Raw genomic sequence first — 22,085 nt, forward strand, 5'->3', positions numbered from 1 at the left:
TTTTTTAGAGAGAGAGAGAGAGAGAGAGAGAGAGAGAGAGAGAGAGAGAGAGAGAGAATTTTATTATTTATTTTTTAGTTTTCGGCAGACACAACATCTTTGTTTGTATGTGATGCTCAGAATCCAACCTGGGCAGCATGCATGCCACACGAGCACACTACCGCTTGAGCCACATCCCCAGCCAGAGATTTTTAATTAAATTTATTTTTCTCTGATACATAAAAACTTACAGATAGTACACATTAAGAGTGTACCATGGGATGGTTTGATACGTGTATACGTTGTGTAATTTTTAACTCATGGTAAAGGTATCTATACATTTTTAAAAATATTCAATTGATTTTTTAAAAATAATGACAGCGGAATGCACTGCAATTATTATTACACATATAGAGCATAATTTTTTATATCTATGTGTATAAAGTATGTTCACACTAATTCATGTCTTCACACATAATGATGTCTATCACATTCCACCATCATTGCTAGCCCCCTGCCCCCTCCCTTCCCCTTCCACCCCTCTGCCCTATCTAGAGTTCATCTATTCCTCCCATGCTCCCCCTCCCTATCCCATTATGTGTCAGTCACCTTATATCTGACAAAGCATTCATATTTGCTTTTTTTCCGTATATTCTTATTTGTCATTTCTTCATAGTAAAACTTTCAAAATAATTTCTTCCTGCTTTTTGTAATGTAGAGTACATTTTTGTTATCTAGAGTCATACTATGGTTCAAGAGCACAACAGAACATCTTGCTTCTATCTCACTGTAATATACTACCCCTTATCAACCTTTTCCCATTCCTCTTAACCCTACTCTCCCCAGCCTCTGGAACCATCATTCTACCCTTTTCTCTTTCCTGATGTTAGAAAAAAATGTTTACAGTGTTTTTTTCAATCAGCATGATATTGGCTATTATGGGTTTGTAATATAGCCTTTATTGTGTTGAGACATATTCTATGTAGATATAATATTTTTGAGGGTTTATTTTTATCATATTGAATTTTACCAAATGCTTTTCTGCATCTATGAGATTCTCATATGGCTTTTTCCTTAAGCCCATTGATACATTTACAGAATTCTGTGTGTTCTACCATGAATAATCAAGAAATATACAATGCATCATGGATTCAGATGTGCTGTTGGATCCTGTTTACTGGAATTTTCTTGAAAATTTTTGTATCTATGTTCATTATGGATATTGTTCTAAGTGTCCTTTTTGTTATATATATTTTTTTCTTAGTATTGCTATCAAGGGAGACTAGTTTCATAGAATTAGCTAAGAAGAGTTCCTTCTTTTTCTACTATTTTCTTATAGTTTGAGATAGTTGATATCAGCTCTTCTTTGAAGTTTTTGTATAGTTCAGCAGTGAAACCATCCAGTCCTAGGATTTTGCTTGTTGGAAGTCTATCACTAATTCAATCTTGGCTTTGTTAACTTTCTGGGTTTTTTTTACATTTCCATATCACTATGATTATTGGTTTGTTCATTTTCCATGTCTTTACAGTTCAATATCACTATGTTATATGTATGTAAAAATTCATACATTTCTTCTGGATTCTAAAATTTATTGACAAATACTGTTCATAGCAGTCCATGATTCTCCTTTGTGTTTATTTGCATTTGTTTTAGTATCTTTGTTTGTAGGTAATCTCTTTTTTATGTTGATTCATCTAGCTAAAAATTGTGCTTTTTAAAATGTATTTTAAAAGCAGCTCTCCACTTTGATAACTTTTGTATTCTTTTTGGTCTCTCATATGTCTCTCCTCTGATCTTTGTTAATTTATTTTCTTTTTATGAATTTTGGGCTTTTTTTTCTTTTCAACATTAGATTGTCTACTTGAACACTTTACCTTTTTGACATATACACTTATTGCTTTGAAAGTTTTTCTTAGTACTGCATTTGCATTATCTTGTGTTTTGATATGCTGTGCTTCCTTTTATTTTGATTTTTTAGGAAATACTTAATTTTTTAAAATATTTTCATGTGTCATTGTTCATTCAAGAGCAAGTCACTTAATTTTCATGTATTTGTACTATTTGTAAATTATGTGTTGTTGATATCTAGCTATTTGGACAGATTCCATTGTGGTCAGAGAAGATATATGATATGATTTTAATATTTTTTTTAATTTATTAAGATTAGTTTTGTGACCTAACATATTGGCCATGCTGGAAAAAGTCCCAGTTGCTGATCTGAATATATATTCTGCAGCTATTGGTGAAATATTCTGCAAATATACATTAGGTCCTCTTGATCTACCATATAGTTTATCTACAATGTTCCTTTGTCGATTTTTTTTCTGAACAATCTTTTCAATAATGCATGTATGGTCATTTACTGTGTTGAAATATATCTGTCTTCTTAGATCTAATAATCTTTTCTTCATTAAATTAGGTACTCTATTACTGGAGATATATGTGTGTATACACACACACACACACACACACACACACACACACACACACATATATATATATATATATATATATATATATATATATATATAATTTCCTTTTTTGTATTGATTTCTTATATTATATAAACATTCTATTTTGACATTTTTTGACTTCTAATCTGTATTGTTTGATGTAAGTGTAATTATTCCTGCTAACTTTTTATTTTCATTTGCATGGAAATAAAATCCCTTTTTACATCCCTTTGTTTCAGTTTATATGTGTCTTTACTGTGAATTATTTCTATTATAGACAGCAATAGGATGTCCTTAAGTTTGATGTAAGGATAGTCTGGTGTTGAATCCTCTCCAGTTCTGCATGTGTGAGAAAGAATTTATTTCTCCTTGATGTCAGAAGGTTAGCTTTGTTTGGTATAATATTTTTGGTTTCAGTTACTTCTTTCAGAATTTTTAATATACCACGCCATTTTCTCCTGACCTATAAAGTTTCCACAGAGAAATTTCTTCTTAGTCTAATGAAGATTCCATTAAAGATCCTTGAAACTTTGTATATTTTTAGATTTCTGCCTTTGCTTTTTATTTTTGACAATTTGATTATACTAAGTCTTGGAGATGACCAGTTTGGTCAGATCAAATCTGGATCTGTTAAGTTCTTTTGATATGGATATATCTATCTTTTCCAAAATTAAGGATTTTTTTTAGATATTATTTAATTAATGTTTTCACTTCATTTCTTCTCTTCCTTTTTTAGACTTTCCATAATGCAATTGTTTGTATTTCATGTTTTATATCTCAAAAATCTTCCAAGTTTTTAAAATTCCCTTTTTCTTTCTTCTCATTAATTGTTTCTCTCCTAGTTTTTTTTTTTTAATCTAACTAGATTATTTAAAAAAAAAACTTTCTTTAAGCTTAGAAATTCTTTATTCTCCTTGACCTAGTCTTTTCTTAAGGTTTCCAACCCTATTTTTTATTTTATTTTATTTATTTTATTTCATTTATTCTTTAGTTCCAAGAGTTTGGGGTTCTTTTTTATGATCACTAGCTTTTTTAAATCATTAATTATTTTGTTATTTCTTTGAATTATCTCTCCATATTCTCTTGTACTTCCTTGATTTTTCTTAAAATGAATATTTTCCAATATTAAGCAATTCACTGATTCCTTTTGCTTTTGGGTCTATAACTAGACTATTATCAGGTATCACATTACCTTTCTTTTTCATACTTCTTGTTTATCTATATTGATATGTACTTTACTAATGTTATACATTGACTTTTGTAGTAAAACACTTTAGGCTGGTGATGCGTTCTAGAATGTCAATTGGGAAGCAATGTAAACTTTCGTTCAAAGTGTGAACAGAACTGTGATTTTCATGTAGCTTCTCCTTTTGTAATCAATGTTGGTGATAACAGTAAGCATCTGGTCTAGGGTGAGATGTGGATTTCTTCTACAAAATGGATTCCTCTCTGTGTGTTGTATGAGATGGTTGTGGGTAGGGGGCACTCAACAATTTTCCAGGTTCATGTGGTGTGATGTCCACTTCCTTAGGCCCCAGCAGACAAGCAACAACTGGTAGAATAATAGAGGCAATGCAGTTCTCAGATTTCAAGGTTTGCATGGGGGTGGGTATGATAAGGTAGTCTAAGTACACATAGTTCAGTGGTCCCAACAGTGGTGATGGGGCACTTGTCAGTATCTGATGGCCATGCAACGACTGAACTGCATGACTGTACCCAAGTGGAGTATCCATCTGTGTCTGAGGACTGTACAGAGACTTCATGAAATTCAGCAGCTCAATCCATTCATGGTAGGCTGTCCAACTGATTCCTGAAGATGTGAGTTGGTGGGTAAGATCTTCAGCTGTTTAATAGGAGGCAGAGAAAGGTGGGTGGGTTTACTTAGCAACTTCTTCAGGTTAGTGTGGTCTCAGGATGGCACCATGTAGCAGAATACTGGATGCGGTGGCACCATGTGAACTAGGATCTTTTATGGGTTAATGTAGCAGATTTCAAATCTTGGCTCAGTGTTGTAAGGGTCACAAGGTTGTCCACAGTAAATTCTTTTTTTATCCATGGAAATACTGGGAATTGCCGGGGGACTCTTGCTTATTCTTTCCTTGCCATGTGATGGCCTTTTCGTTTATGGTTGTATTGCGGGGCAGCCAGCACCCAGCCAGGGTAGTCTCTTGCTCAGAAGATGTAAGACACCTGCTGAAAAGAGTTTGAAATAATTAATAAAGATTAAAACTCAGCCATAAATTAGATCAAAGAGGAAGCAGAGTGCCTGATAGATCCTCCAGTCCATATAGGAGCTGGAACTGAACAACCAGAAAATGGCAGAAGATGGCTCCAGTTCTTTATATAAGGGCGAGTACATCAAAGGCAGGGATAAGGTTTCAGCAGGAGAAGTTTTGTTTCTCTATGTGGCAAGGGTCTTGCAGCAAACAGGCTGATTGTCATCTTGGAAAGCCATACTATCTCTGAGAGGCTATGTGGCTGTGGCTCCAGCAGGTCACCCCATCTCAGGTACTCTGTTGAACCTGACAGAGCTGGGTAGGCAGTCCCATGTAATGGGAAGTCTCAAACCAGCAGGATTGCTGCTTGAACTTCGCAGATACCAGACTTTCCTATCCATTGGTTTCTATGCTGATTTGGTTCATGCACAGTTCACAGATGGCTCCCAGCATGGTTAATCTTAACTGAGAAGAACGGGTTGGTAGATACCATGTGCTTCATTACCTTCTGCATAAGTCCATACTAGTTCTCCATGCATGCCACTCTGTGGAATCTCTCTCATATCCCTACTGCACTCCTGCACTCTAACTTTCAAGTAGAGTTATACTGTTTTTCCTCTGTTGAGGTCGTGTGTGTGTGTGTGTGTGTGTGTGCAAATATATTCACATATATAATAGAAAATATTATTTGTAAGCAATAATTTGAATTTTATACACCATTTACTATGTCTTCTAGTGAAAGCATGAGAAGTAGAATTTATATGCCATAGGAGAGAGGCACAAATAGCTCAAGCATCAATGGATTATAGAGAATGATAATAACTGGGCTTGTTCCAAAGCCCCCAAAATTTTCTTATTGGGAATACAGTAATATGTAACTATCATTGACTGAGTCTACACCCAGTCCTTGATGATGTCATTCCAATATAGGATATTGTGTAAAACATAATATTTTACCTCTGTCTATAAATGACTATTCTATTGTACTGTTAACTCAGTATATTCTGATATACGGAAAGTGAAAGGACAAGTACATTCATGATAACTGACCAATTGTTGCATTTCCTTTCCTGCAAATAGGCTGCTTTGATTTGGTGGTACTAGAAGGACTCTCTTTTATCATATGCCCTTAGATATTGTTTATAACATAAAAGACTATGGACATGAAAGAGAAACATAGCGAGTCATACCATGATTTCTGTGAAGATATATCATTGTCTCAACTAAAATGCAATGGGCTAATATAACCTGCTTATTTTTTGGTGGCTTGTCAGTCTCTTCAAGGAATGCTGCCATACAGGTGGTGTGGGTTGGTGTTTGCTGGTAATCAGTTGAATGCTTGTTGGGCCAAAAGCAAGATCACTCATGGTGAGTAGGGATTATACATATCTTCTCTTTCTGCCACTATGGCTGTTATAATCATAGCAGGTGATGTCAACTGACTCAATCACTCTGTCTCCTTGGCTATTGAACAGCCTGTTTGTGATGCTCTCTAATGGATACTACTGCCACAGAACCCAGATCATGTTGGAAAGCTCTGATCCTATGATATTCTATAGTCAAATGGTAGGGATACTAGAGCATAATAAATACCTAGGTGATGATTGTCAAATCATCTATAGTTCTCTGCTGTATATAGTGTGGTCAGACTGCATAATCCTATGGATCTACACTAGAATTCTCCTAGTAGGATTTGTCAAAATTTATGTGATGCATTTCTCAGTAAAAATAACTTTAGTATCATAGGTTTTCCATAGACTTATGGCTATTTTGGTAAGGTTACTTTTTCTTTGTAATAAGACTTCTAAGATTACTTTCCTGAATTAAGTTCCAGTAAAACCTGGACCTCCAGTCCAATAAAAGGGTGAAAAGCAATATTCCCAGACTGGAATATACTGCCTCCAGGTCATAAAGAGTGCCACCAGATCATACCTTCTTCTTAACAGTGGAGAGATTGAAGTGCAAAATATGATACTTTGCCCTTAATGTTTAGGGTGAGGTCCCAGCACACTTGCTGTGAATGGACTGCTAAAAACTTCATAAATGTGGAAAGATCCTGCATTTTGTTGTTGTTGTTTTTGTTTATTTTAAATGAAGTTTTTGTCCTTAAACTTGAAGGTTTATAATGACCTAATGCTGGAAGAGAAAATACTGCTTTTCTTCCATCTCATATAAGGGAGTATTGGAAACTCAAATTACCTACATTTTAGGTGACTGTGTCTCACACATCCATAACCAGAATCATATTCATGCTTGTTATTCTTCTATTAATAAACTCAGATTATGGTTATAAATAAATTAGAATTATTTCTTAGTGTGAAACAAATCCATATAAGTCCAGTGTTTGTATTATAGACGCAGAAAATCATCAAAGACTGAAAACTCCTTTTTTTCTTTTTTTTCTCATAGCATGTATCTTCTATTCTCAATGTCATAAAATGCCTGTAGGAATTTCACATCTTTAATTTATATTTTAGATATAATGAAAAATAAAAGAACTGTTTAATGTCTGGAACCATTTGTCTTCCAGCCCATTATTTTCATTGTTTCATTTTATCAGCTTTGCTCTGTTACAGGAAACTTTAATCCATGAAGACTGAATATCCAGTGCCTAGTCGGACCCTGGCTTCTGATAGTCACAATTGGGAGTCATGAGAAAATTAATAAAGGGAGTTAGAAAGGGAGGAAGAAGTATCTCCTTCCCTGTACCTCTCACCTCCACTGGAGCACACTGCCTCTGAAGAAGTAGTTGTATCAGGTCCATGGCTGCAGTTCTTATGTGGAAAGAATTACCATATTTTTCACTCTTCACATAAACTGCTTTAAGCAGAATACTAACTTCACAAAGTTCATATTCTAATCCCCAAACCTATGGATATTTTACATTACAATGCAAACATAATTTTCTGATGTGATTAAGTTTATAAACTTTGATCTAAGGAAATTATCCTGGAATATCATAGTACACACAATGTAATCACATGTCTTCAGAAGGAGGTTATGGTAAAGCTATTTCTCTTCTCACTCCAATTTAGAAATGGAGGGGCTATCAGATGCTAAACTTTGGATACCCTGTACATACCCTGTTTATAATCTCATTTTGTCAGTTAGTAACAATTTTTTTTTCCTTTTAAATATGTGCAGTGATTTGGCTTTCACTAAGTAGCCTTCAGAGAATTGTGAGCTGGAGGGAAATAAAGGACATAAGTCTCTGTAAGTCTCTACCAAGCCAGGTCCTATACTGAAGTTTCACCAAATAGCCACTCAAAATATTGCTTTCATGTAATCCGCCATTTCTATTTGCAAGGAAGATGGTAATAAATGAATTCAGATGTCTATTACAAAGGGGAGAGTGGCAAGGAGGCACTCAGCAGTATAACTCTGACACATGGTCTATGTGCATTGCTAACCTGGTCTCTTGTGAGAAAATGGAAGTGCTGTGATTGGTCTAAGTGGATAAAATCTGGCTCTTTGTGGACAGGGTTTGAGACTCCACCAAAGTATATAGTTCATTGATTCCAAAGAAATTGGTTTCAATTATCAAGGAAGAAGGACAAATCATGATTGGAAAACTAGCAATGTCTGCCTGAGAAAATAAAATGAAAGCTATTTTAATATTTGTAGATTGCTTTATCTATAACGTAAAAACACAATGACCCATTGGACAAAATGTGCTCAAGATTGAGTCACATGGTAGCATATGCCGGAAATCCTAGCCACTCTACAGGCAAGAGGATCACTTGAGCTCAGAAGTTGGAGAGCATCCAGGACAACATAGTAAGAACTCATCCCCATCCCACAGAAAAGGAGAGAGAGATTTTTTATAATTTTTCTACTTAACCCTTAAATATATGAATAATTACATTTGCAGATAAAATAATTTATGTTAAGGAATAGCCTTAAATTATAACAATAAAATATGAAATATACCAAATTGTGTTTATGAGAAAATTATAATGACAAAACTTCTGTGAAGTATAAAGAAGATAAGTATTTAAAGACCAATAAAATGTTTTCTGGATTAAAAAACTCAATTTTTCAGTTGTTCATTTTCCTTACACTTATTGTAAGTCAGATGCTATAATGATTGAAAATCTTAAGAAATGACATATAAAAATGAATTTATTCATTAAGAAATACTGAGATATATAAGAAAAATTTAAATGACTATATCAATATGTGAGCATTGAAGTTTCCTGATGTTGACATTTTCTATAAAATAAAATGACTAAGAATGAAATATACTGGAGGAGGAAGCCCGGCCCAAGCCAGCCTGGAGGAGGAAGCCTGGCCCCGCCCTTGCATGCCAGCCTGGAGGAGGAAGCCCATCAATCCTTAAAACCCATCAACTGAGGGCGTGGCTACCAGCATGGTTCTGCCATTGATCCAACTCCCCCACCCTTAGCTGGGATAACTCAAAATTTTTCCCACAAGCTTTTGAGGGGTGTAGCTATCAATGCAAAACAAAAACTGTACAGGCACCTAGTTTCCATCTCAGAGACTAGAGTAGGGAGGCTACTGGTGGAAGCTCATGTCCTTTCACACTGGCTTCATCCACCACCCTGAACACAGAGGCTCAAGCTAGGAATAGACATCGCCACCTACTAGAAGAAAGGAAAACAGAGTTCTGAGACTTTTTTATTTTTTGCATATCTTTTCTTCTCTCTCTTTCACAACCTCAACATATGTGAAAACAAGAACTGTTGAAATAGGACTTTAACAACTGAATCACCAGAATAATATAATATAGAGGAATTGCATATGCCCCACCTCCCCCCTTTTTTTTCTTTTTCTTTCTTATTTTCTTTTTCCCTCTCTCTTTTGTCTCTTTTCTTCCTTGTTATTTTTTTTCTTCATACTTACCCCCTCTATCGCACTTTCAGCCTCCTAAATTTTACTATCTCTATGTTTGTTAACTTTCTAAATACAGATAGGAGGTTGAATCTATACATTCTTCCATAAATTACCAGTCTATTGCTTACAGTTCTCCAAAGTTGTTAAGTTAGATTAACCTCATACCCTCACTCCTTTCCCCCTAAGCATAACATCCTACATCTGAAATTCAGTTTTCTTTTTTTTTTTTTTTAAAGAGAGAGGGCGGGGGGAGAAATTTTTTTTAATATTTATTTATTTAGTTAGTTTTTCGGCAGACACAACATCTTTGTTTGTATGTGGTGCTGAGGATCGAACCCGGGCTGCATGCATGCAGGGGAGTGCTCTACCACTTGAGCCACATCCCCAGCCCCTGAAATTTAGTTTTCTATATGCCACCAGAATTGGTAAGTTTTTATGAAACTAATGACCATATTTTTACATAATAATTGGAGCCAATATCTGTAAACTTAGAGTCTAACTATAAATGTATTAATAATGAAAACTTGTGCTTAGATGATGTACTATTGATATTTGGAACTGTTAACATTGTCTTTCTCCACAAAAGAGACATTTTGGAGCTATACAAGAGCAATATAAATATATAAGGGGGAAATCTTTAACACAGCAGTTTCACAAAGCTGGAAAGAAACATGAGCAGTATGAAAAGACAAGGAAAGAAAGGACCACAAACAATGCAGATCAATTCAACATTAGAAGAGGTAATATCTGCAGCAGATGGAATGCCAGATAAAGAGTTCAGGATATACATGCTTCAGATGATCTGGAGTCTCAAGGAAGACATTAGACAGCAAAATCAGACAATAAAAGATCACTTTGACAATAAATTACATAAACAAATCCAAGAAGTAGAAGATCAACTTTACAGGGAGATAGAGGTTATTAAAAAAAAAAAAAAAAAAAAAAAAAAAAAACCACCAGAAATCCTGGGAATGAAGGAAACAATAAACCAAATTAAAAACTCAAATGAGAGTATTACCAGCAAAGTTGAACACTTAGAAGATACAATATCAGACAACAAAGACAAAGTATTTCAACTTGAAAAGAACACAGACAGCTCAGCAAGAATGTTAAGAAACCATGAGCAGAAAATCCAAGAAGTATGGGATAACAAAAAGAGACCAAACTTAAGAGTTATTGGAATACAGGAGGGTATAGAGTTCCAAACCAAAGGAATGAGCAATCTGTTCAATGAAATAATTCTAGAAAACTTCCCAGACTTGAAGAATGAAACAGAAATCCAAATCCTAGAAGCCTACAGGACACCGAATATGCAAAATCATAAGAGATCCACACCAAGACACATTATAATGAAGATGCCCAACATACAGAAAAAGGAGAGAATCTTAAAAGCCACAAGAGAAAGGAAGCAGATTACATTTAGGGGTAAACCAATCAGGATAACAGCTGATCTTTCAACACAGACTCTGAAAGCTAGAAGATCCTGGAACAACATATTTCAAATGCTGAAAGAAAATGGGTTTCAACCAAGAATCATGTACCCAGTGAAATTAAGCTTCAGGATTGAAGATGAAATAAAAATCTTCCACAATAAACAAAAGTTAAAAGAATTTGCAGATAGAAAACCAGTGCTTCAAAACATTCTAGGCAAAACATTATAGGAAGAGAAAATGAAAAATAACAATGAAAACCAACAGTGGGAGGTAGTGCAGTAAAGGAAAAACTAATCAAAGAGGAAAAACAAATCATGTTAAGTAACATAAATAAACAAATATGGCTGAAAGTACAAACCATATCTCAATGGTAACCCTAAATGTTAATGGCTTAAATGCACCAATCAAAAGACATAAGCTAGTAGACTGGATTATAAAAAAAAAGATCGAACAATAGTCTGCCTACAGGAAACTCATCTGATAGGAAAAGACATACACAGACTGAAGGTGAAAGGTTGGGAAAAATCATACCACTCACATGGATCTCAGAAGCAACAGGGGTATCCATACTCATCAAATAAAATAGACTTTAAGCCAAAGTTAATCAAAAGACATAAAGAAGGACACTACATACTGCTCAAGGGAACCATACACCAACAAGACTTAACAATCATTAATATATATGCCCTAAACAATGGTGCAGCTACGTTCATCAAACAAACTCTTCTCAAGTTCAAGAGTCAAATAGACCACAACACAATAATCATGGGAGATTTTAACACACCACTCTCACTACTGGACAGATCTTCCAAACAAAAGTTGAATAAAGAAACTATAGAGCTCAATAATGCAATTAATTACTTAGACGTATTTGACATATATAGAATATACCACCCAACATCAAGTGGATACACTTTTTTCTCAGCAGCATATGGATACTTCTCAAAAATAGACCACATATTATGTCACAGGGCAAATCTTAGTAAATACAAAGGAGTAGAGATACTACCATGCATTTTATCTGATCATAATGGAATGAAATTGGAAATCAATGATAAAATAAGGAAGAAAAATTCCTACATCACATGGAGAATAAAAAATATGCTACTGAATGAACAAAGGGTTACAGAAGACATCAGAAAGGAAATTTAAAAATTCTTAGAGGTAAATGAAAACTCAGACACAACATATCTAAATCCCTGGGACACTATGAAAGCAGTAATAAGAGTAATAAATTCATTTCATGGAGTTCATTCCTTAAAAGAAGAAAAAGCCAACAAATAAATGACCTCACACTACATCTTGAAGCCCTAGAAAAAGAAGAACAAATCAGCAGAAAATACTTTAAAAGCCAAGAAATAATTAAAATCAGAGCTGAAATCAATGAAATCAAAACAAAAGGAACAATCAAAAAAATTGACAAAACTAAAAGTTGGTTCTTTGAAAAAATAAATAAGATTGATAGACCACTAACCATGCTAACAAAGAGAAGAAGAGAGAGAACCCAAATTAGTAGCTTATGGGATGAAAAAGGCAACATCACAATAGACACTTCAGAAATACAGAAGATAATTAGAAATTATTTTGAAACCCTATACTCTAATAAAATAGAGGATAGTGAAGGCATTGATAAATTCCTTAAGGCATATCTACTACCCAGATTGAGTCAGGATGATATACACAACCTAACCAGACCAATATCAAGTGAGGAAATAGAAGAAGCCATCAAAAGATTACCAACCATATGCAATAAAATGAAATTGAATCCCTTTTTCTCACCATGGAAAAAAGTCAACTCAAGATGGATCAAGGAGCTAGGAATCAAACCAGAGACTCTGCATCTAATAGAAGATAAAGTTGGCCCTAATCTTCATCACATGGGGGCAGGCCCCAAATTCCTTAATAAGACACCTATAGCACAAGAGTTAAAACCAAGAATCAACAAATGGGACAAATTCAAACTAAAAAGTTTTTTCTCAGCAAGAGAAATAATATGTGAGGTGAATAGGGAGCCTACATCCTGGGAACAAATTTTTACCCTTCAAACATCAGATAGAGCTCTAATCTCTAGAGTATACAAAGAACGCAAAAAGTTAAACAACAAAAAATCAAATAACCCAATAAACAAATGGGCTAGGGACCTGAACAGACACTTCTCAGAAGAGGATATACAATCAATCAACAAATAAATGAAAAAAATGCTCACCATCTCTAGCAATCAGAGAAATGCAAGTTAAAACTACTCTAAGATACCATCTCACTCCAATAAGAATGTCAGCCATTGTGAAGTCAAACAACAATAAGCGCTGGCAAGGATGTGGGGAAAAGGTACACTCATACATTGCTGGTGGGACTGCAAATTGGTGTAGCCAATTTGGAAAGCAGTATGGAGATTCCTTGGAAAGCTGGGAATGGAACTACCATTTGACCCAGTTATTCCCCTTCTTGGACTGTACCCAAAAGACCTAAAAAGAGAATACTACAGGGACACAGCCATATCAATGTTTATAGAAGCACAATTCACAATAGCTAGACTGTGGAACCAACCTAGATGCCCTTCAATAGATGAATGGATTTAAAAAATGTGGCATTTATACACAATGGAATATTATTCAGCACTAAAAAATAACAAGATCATGGCATTTGCAGGGAAATGGATGGCATTAGAGCAGATTATGCTAAGTAAAGTTAGTCAATCCCCAAGAAACAAATGCCGAATATCTTCTCTGATATAAGGGGAGTGACTCAAAATGGGATAGGGAGGAAGAGCATGAGAAGAAGATTACCAATAAATAGGGAAGAGAGGTGGGTGGGAAAAGGAGGGAGAAGGGGAGTTGCACGGAAGATGGAAGGAGATCCTCATCATTATACAGACTACATGTAAGATGTTGTGAGGAGAAAAAGAAAAAAAACAGTGTGTCACATTAGATTTGATAGAGAGAAGTGATGGGAGGGGAGGGGACTGGAAGGGGGGTTAGGAAGGGCAGCAGAAAATAGAATAGACATGATTGCCATATGTACATTGATGACTCTATGACCAATGTGATTCTGCAATCTATACAATCAGAAAAATGAGAAATTATACCCCAATTGATTCAAATGTATGAATTGCCAAGTTCATTATAATGTAATGTGTAGCTAATAAACAAAAAACAAAAGAATGAAATACATGGTAGTGTATTTAAAATAAAAAGAAAGAAAAATAGACCAAAAATAGAAGAAAATTGATAAACTCAAAGAAGAACCTTGTCTATCTGTAAATTTAAAAAAAATATAAAGGAAACATTGCACAATTTTAGAGGAATCAATTAATTACAGCAATGAAAAGATACCTCATTAATTTATAAGTTATTTATTTATAAATTTAAAAAAAATAGTTTAAATGTGAAAAATTCACTTGTGATAAAATTTAGAATGAAAATAATCTGTAAGAAATCATTTATCTTGTATTAGTGTAAAAATTATTGATACTTATTGTAAAAAATAAAAGAAAATAATAGCCACCATAGAAAAATCTTATTATTTGCCTCAAGTGATACTTTTCCAACACCTCCTGAGCATTCATTTTTGCCTTTAGTGAATTACCAATTTGATAGGGGAGAAATGGTGTCTCATTTTCTGTAATGTCGAATGGTCTATTTTAACAATCCCCATTGCTTTCTTACTGCCATTCTCTGAGGAATCTAATAGCAATCAAATGAGATTCTTCCTTCATGCCTTCTATCCAGGTATACATTTATATACTGTTGCCTTTTGCAAGTCCAGAGTAGAAAATAAAGATGATGAAGATTGAGCATCCCGATTTCATAATGATTGTCCTTTGAAGTCCAACTTCAAACTGGTAAGTTACAAAATCCTCATCTATGTGACTCAACCTGCTTACTACATCTATCACACTATGTGCAGTGTTAAATATGTCCATAAATAAGAAAGATTAAAATGCTGAAATCAGGACTTATAGAAGAGATGAAATGAGGAAATTCAAATGAAATGAATTTTATCTTGCTAAAATAAGGAGAAAAATATGAAAATCATCATAACAATGTGTATGTGGAATTGAGAAATTATCAATTCAGACCAAATAAGTCTTGCTTTTAGAGATGAGAGATCTATGTATGTTTGACTTTTCAGCAATACTGATTATATTGTATTATTTTATTCTTTGGATAATTACATGATACAGATAAAGTAACTTTGTTGTCTTTAGGGATGACATCATTTCAAGAGAGATAAATAATAAAACCACAAAGATACAATGCCAGATCCATGGCTTAAAAATCATAATATGTTACCATCCATAAAATATTGATGCTATCACTACATTTATTAAACTGTGTTGTATATATGTATTGCTATGGTATAACGAATCCCAATGTTATGTGTAATTTCAATGCACAGATTTTTAAAAATTAAAAAAAATGATAGAGAGGAATATATAGGAACTTTATTTTTCCTATGACAACCATCTAAAAATGCCCAACATTTAAAACCCTGTTAATGGGCTGGGGTTGTAGCTCAGTGGTAGAGCACTTACCTAGCATGTGTGAGATACTGAGTTTGATCCTCAGTTGCGCACACACACACACAAAAAAAATAAATTAAAAAATTAAGATATTTTGTCCACCTACAACTAAAAATATATTTTTGAAAAACCTATTAAGCTGCCAAGAATATGACGAAAAGTCATGTCTAGGACTTGATCATTGCCAGATCCATTTGCACCTGCAAATTAACTTACTTGCATACTTAATTGTAAAAAAACTGCAGAAGGTATAATTCAAAGAACACAATTGTCTTATTATAAGAGACAAAGCAGAGTAAAAATTCTCAGCTGTGAGAAAGAACTATCGAAAGCTTTCTGTTTTCAAATTCTATTACTTTAGAAATTCTCAAGCTACTTTAAAGGGTGGTTTCACAAACATGGTTAACAAAAATGGTTAGAATGCAGGTCATTTTTAATGATACAAATTTGCCTCATGATATTAACTATCATGGAAAAATATACATGGTTAAATGTTCATTTCAGTAGCAAAAATTATGATACTCTAAAAATCTAAACTGTGTTTTAAAGGTTAAAATGTCTAAAAGCATGCATGCATTTGATTTGATTTTTATGATATTTCATTAGGTTTGTGTCTAGACCCTGACAAAATAAAGGTATACAGCTTAGCAACAATAAGAATGAGACTCGGGAAACAGAGCAACCAGGGGCCAAAGAGGAATGCGCTGAACTAATTGGACTGATATAGGTTGTTCATTGACCTGGTCTCTTAAATGTAAGTGTTCATATGTTTTTAAATTCATTTAGCTTACCTGAGTCCTCCTCAGTTAGTAGCACAACGTTTATTATTTATATCCATGCCAGAAAATGTTAAAAGCTAAAGAAAGTTAAAATAAAATCATTGTACAAGTACTTGGTACAAAGAGGACAAGTACTAACAGATGTCACATGGGTCAAACTACACATCATATACTTTATTTCTGTTTTTGGTTTACCTTAGCAAAGTTTAATGATTTGTCTCACTCTTTAACTTCCTTGAGAGAGAAAAGTTGAACAGGACTATACGAGTCAACTTCACTACATTCTGGTCTTAATGTCCATGATTTTGTTTTTTCTATGCAAACATGAAAGGGAAAAACATGTTAAACAGGGATATCAGATACAAATGGTCTTTAATCCAATGTTACAACAATTGCATAAGAAGAATAGACAACATACACTTACTTTACTGGATACAAAAACTAAAGAGCTAGGAATATGTGAGATAAGCTAATACACTTTTGAGAATCAGAGTATTTCAGTCTAAGACCTTAATCTTTCTCAGCAATATGGTCTGATGTCAACTTACTGTAAATCTATCAATGTTTTTCTTTACATCAAAATATGGGGATAGCAACTTATTAGTTCTCTTCATGGAACCATAGTGCATATTGTAGAATTTTTTTTGTACAATTTCCTTTCTTCTTATAAAACTATAGAGGTGGAAAATTCAGCTTTATTTAGCAGTACTAAAAGTAGTAATCAATGGTTTCCTCATTATTTGAAGGTAAACTAGATAACATATCTATATGAAAATTGTAATCTGATTATGTTCCTATTTTTGAATTCAGGAAAAAGGAAAACTTTAAAAATATAATAAAAATTTAAAAAGGGGGAAGTTGAAAGGAATATTTTAAGATTTCATATATAAAAATGTATTTCTCTGATTCTTCTTAAAAGCCTCCTATATCATTCTAAACTAAGCATTCATTCACAGTCTGCCTGGAACTGAACATGAAAACAGACAAGGTTTAAGCATGTTCTACTGACTTTGTCTCATATTAACCAAAGGACAAATTTAATCTATGTGTAGTGGTATCCACCACAGTTTCTACTCACTTTCTGCCCTGTGAAATATCTCAGACTACAAAATACCAAGGAAAACCTACAAAGCAGTCACCTTACCAAAAGGGTTGGCTCCCTAAATAACAAATAAAATGTTTAAGTAAAGATAAGTCTTGGTGTCTTGTTAGTCCTTATCATTTTTTATGTTTTTTTCCACCTTCCAGATGACATCTAAGAAACTCATGAAAATTGATAAATGGCTATCCTAAACAAAAATTCAAGTATTTCTGAGTTCATCCTGCTGGGACTTTCCATTTCTCAAGAACTTCAGTTACTTTTTCTTGCCATCTTCTTTCTTGTCTATGTAGCCATTGTAGTGGGGAACCTCCTCATTGTAATCTCTGTGATATTTGATAACCATCTTCACTCACCTATGTACTTCCTTCTGGCGCATCTATCATTTTTTGACCTATGTCTTTCCTCTGTTGGAACTCCCAAAGTGATTGCAGACTTCCTCAGAAAATGCAAAACCATCTCATTGTGGGGCTGCATGGTCCAGATGTACTTTATGCACTTCTTTGGGGGTGGTGAGATGTCTCTCTTGATAGCGATGGCCATCGACAGGTATGTGGCCATATGCAAGCCCTTGCACTACCAGACCATCATGAACCGCAGGATGCTCATTGGGTTTCTGGTGCTGTCATGGGTGGTTGGATTCATTCATACCACAAGCCAAATGGTTTTCATGGTAGGTTTACCTTTCTGTGGTCCCAATGTTGTGGACAGCATCTTCTGTGACCTCCCTCTGGTCATCAAGCTGGCCTGCACTGACACCTATATCCTGGAGCTCCTGGTGATTGCAGACAGTGGGCTCCTGTCCCTGGTCTTCTTCATCCTCTTGGTCATATCCTACATCATCATGTTCATCACCCTCTGGCAGCACTCCACCAGGGCCTCCTCCAAGGCTGTGTCCACACTCTCTGCTCACATCACTGTAGTGATCCTCTCCTTTGGCCCCGCTATCTTCATCTATGCTTTTCCATTCAATAGTTATTCTGTAGATAAGTTTCTGTCTGTGTTTTACATTTTAATTACCCCCTTTCTTAATCCAATTATTTATACTCTCAGGAATCAGGAAATGAAAGGAGCCATTAAGAGATTGTGCAGTCAGAACATAGTTTTCTGTCTGGACAGGTAAATATTGCTTATGATTTCTAATTTTTGTGTATTTCTTCTGCTACTTTTATGTTTTCATTATTGTATACTTGTTCAAATAATTAAAATGAAAATATAAAATATTATTAATATCATTCCCTCCAAACTACTGGAATTTTTAAGATATTTTCTTTAAGATTTATATTGAAATGTTCATAATACAGACATAATGCCTAGATATGAATATATTTTTTCATGTACCTGCTTGTCTTAAAATGTTTGCAATATGTAAACATAATGTCTCCATGTTAAAATTGTATGACATTTCAATGTATTAATATGTAAAACTAGAACACTTTCAATATAATACAGAAGATGGTGTTTGGCATCTGTTTTTAAAAATCATGTTTATTTAACTTGTGCTAAGTTGAAAAACATTTTTATCACTCTATGTTTACTTTGTGGAGGTTATTTAGTAAAGTTCAGCATTGAAATTAGTGAATTTTTTTTATTCTCTGTTTCAAATAACTATCCATTCTTATAAAACATATGAACTCATTTAGAAATTAATACTTTAAACAACTGCTCATTGTTGAGGCACACACCTGTAATCCTAGTGCCTCAGGAGGCTAAGGCAGAAAATCAGAAGTTCAAAGCCAGCTTCAGCAATTTAGAAAAGCCCTAAGCAAAAAAAGAAAAAAATATTCAAACATTTGCTTGACTGCACAAATAGTTCTCTAAGAATATCCAATCAATTAAAACTTAAAATGATGTCTCTTTTACCCTTTCATGTTCTACCAAAAAACATGACTGTTTTTTTAAATTCAATTCAATTTAGAAACTTTTTGCTTTTAAATATTTACTATGTACCACACTGTTTTCTAAGCAATAGATAAACTGTTAATGATATATTTCTGGTCCTACCCTGTGGAAGATGACCTAACAGAGTTACCTGTGTTAAGTATAGTGAACTTGGAAGAGGAGATGCATAAGCCCAGGCATTTAAAAAGCTGCAGAATTAGACATTTTTGCTTCCCTTCCTGGTCTGCTTCATTCTCTTGGTCATATCCTACATTGTCATGTTTGACACCCTCTGCAGCACCACTCCATGCCTCCTCCAAGAGAAGAGCATTCCAGGCAGAAGGGCCTGTCTATACTGGAATTGGGGAGTGAGAAATAGCTTGTAGGAAAGAAGATAGAGCTCTATGAAGGAGATTGATAAACAAAAGTAAGTAAGATTGATGCTGAGATACTGTATGGAAGGAAAGACATCAAAATGGACAATTCTAGTGAATGCATTTTCAAATTCAGAAATGGAAAGATACAAATGGGTCTTGAGAATGAGATTCAATATACTTTTGGGGGAAGCATTTAATCTCTGAGCCACATCATTAGCCTTTTTTATTATTGTTATTATTTTTATTTGAAACAGTTCCTTGCTAAATTGCTGAGGCTGGCTTTGAACTTGGGATCCCCTGACCTCAGCCTCCATAGCCACTGGAATTACAGGTGTGTGCAACCATAATCTGCATGCCTATAACTGCACATCTGTAATCCCAGCAGCTCGAGAGGATGAGGCAGGGAGATCACAAGTTCAAAGCCAGTCTCAGCAATTTAGCAAGGCCCGAAGCAACTTAGCCAGACCCCTTCGCAAAATAAAATATAAAAAGGGATGAGTGTTGCTCCCCACTCAAAGAAAAGATCACTGACTCCAATTTTAAATCAAATTAAAGCAAGCTTGTATTTGTGTACACAAAGGCCAGCCAGCAACTATCTTATCAGAAATCCCAGACTAGAGATCAGTACCCCATCATTCCAGGAACACAGTTTTATAGCAAAAAAAGTTGCAAAGGTGGGTGTCTTGAGAATTTCCAGATAATAGAATTTTGACAAGCATAATACAAAGGAGATAGTAGGTTCATTATCTACATGGCATGATATTTCAAGTTAGGGAGTAAATTCAGATTCAAACATCAGAATTTATGAGGTACAGCTGAGGTTTCAGAGAGGGTTGTTATCTGGTCAGGGAAAGCTAGGCATGGGTGAGTTCAGAGCATGGGCAAGAATTCCAAAGAAATTTAGAAATCGCAATAATTTATAGTAAAACAGAAATTAACTTTTTATGACTTTGTGATGAGATGGCTCCCAATCTTAAGATGGAAATAGGTTGGGTTCATCACTGTGACTCAGTGATTAAGCACCCCTGGGTTCAATCCCTGATACCAAAAGAAAGAAAGAAAGAAAGAAAAGAAAAGATTCTATATACTTTTAAGTTTGATATAGCTCTATTCACTTAAGCAGAAAATGAAATAAATGTGACGAAACTAAGTGCAGAAAAATAAGTCATTGGTCAATTTGGTTAATAAGCCTGGACTTGAATTTATGAAGTGAATTGAATAGTAAGTTTACTGAAACTTTACAATGATCACTTATAAAGACAAGTAAAAAACTAAAATTAGGTAAAACACCTCCAGAGCCTTTTCTGGGGTTACATCTTTTATTTGATGGAATATGTACCTCTAAGTTCCTTCCTTATCCTCTTCCTTTAAAGTATTTTTACTGTACTTAAGTTTGGCCTTTTACTGTACTTAAGCTTGGCCACAGACCAGTGTTCCATGCTAATTGAAAAAACCAAACAGAAAAACAAACAGTAATTATTGCCAGTTGTATGTAGATTCCAAAATATTTGATAATCGTTACTAAGTTTGTGGTAGGGTGGGAGAAATGAGGAGTTGATAACCAAAAAGCACACAGCCTCAGGCAGATCAGAGGAATGGTAGACATTTTTCTTTTGATATCTATTGCATAGCTTGGTGAATATAGCTAATACTTAGATCTCATACATTTTAGTATCATTATGAGAGTGAATTCTGAATGTTCTCATCACAAAATATGTTAAATATTTACAATAGTACTCATGTTAATTAGCTTGATTTAATCATTCCACATTGAATAAAAGAATCATAACCTTATTTTCTAACCCATAATTCCAAACAACCACAATTTGTCAATATATAAGAAAAAAAGCAAATAAATAACTCCAAACAAAGTATGAACAAAAAAATTAGCTTTATTTTGGAAAAATGCTATGTCTGATAACTGATTTGGTTAATCAACTCTAGACACCCAATTTCTGCACATACTATATTTCTAATTTCTTTATTAAGGAATTTTTCCTTTCTGAGAATTGAAGCCAGAATTAGACAGGCAATAGATAAATCGAGTCAGGTTGGATCAAGGAGGCCGATTTTGAGTGAGTTGGGGAAGTTGGAGACAGTCCCCCAAGGATTGAAATGTTAATTCCTTCAGAGCCCTTCCTCCACCCTTATCAAGAAACTGTCCCTGCTCCAACCTGATGCCAAGGTAAACTGTCCCAGGAATTGCCCCTGCCTACAGTGAGTGATAAGGTTGTTAATGTGCCCTCACCTGCGCCATCCTGCCCTTCCCCCTTCAATCCACTGGTTCCCATCTTTTGTCCATCCCAACAAGGATTTCCCAGGCCTAGTCAAGTACTCAGGAAGGAGAAAGACAGGGGTGGAGGGAAGGAGAAAAAAGGAAGCCTAGGCAATATAAACAGAGGAGACCACCTAGCTTCTTAGGATACCAGGATACCAGCTGTGGCCCACTTCTCCCTCCCAGGAGAAGCCTATGTTACCCCTTTTTAAATAA

General features: G+C 34.6%; 1 protein-coding gene across 1 annotated transcript; it reads left to right on the forward strand.

The window, feature by feature from the left end:
- The first annotated feature begins 17,517 nt into the window (after positions 1-17,517).
- LOC139704619 (olfactory receptor 4K13-like) lies at positions 17,518-18,459 on the forward strand. Its single transcript, XM_071607408.1, has one exon. The coding sequence runs from the start codon at positions 17,518-17,520 to the stop codon at positions 18,457-18,459; it is 942 nt and encodes a 313-aa protein (XP_071463509.1).
- Positions 18,460-22,085: the final 3,626 nt, after the last annotated feature.

The sequence above is a fragment of the Marmota flaviventris genome, chromosome 2 (genome assembly GCF_047511675.1).
Source record: "Marmota flaviventris isolate mMarFla1 chromosome 2, mMarFla1.hap1, whole genome shotgun sequence".
Lineage (NCBI taxonomy): Eukaryota > Metazoa > Chordata > Mammalia > Rodentia > Sciuridae > Marmota > Marmota flaviventris.

Bases quoted from the DNA above. Each gene is read 5' to 3' on its own strand.
- LOC139704619 (XM_071607408.1), top strand. From the start codon at position 17,518: ATGGCTATCCTAAACAAAAATTCAAGTATTTCTGAGTTCATCCTGCTG.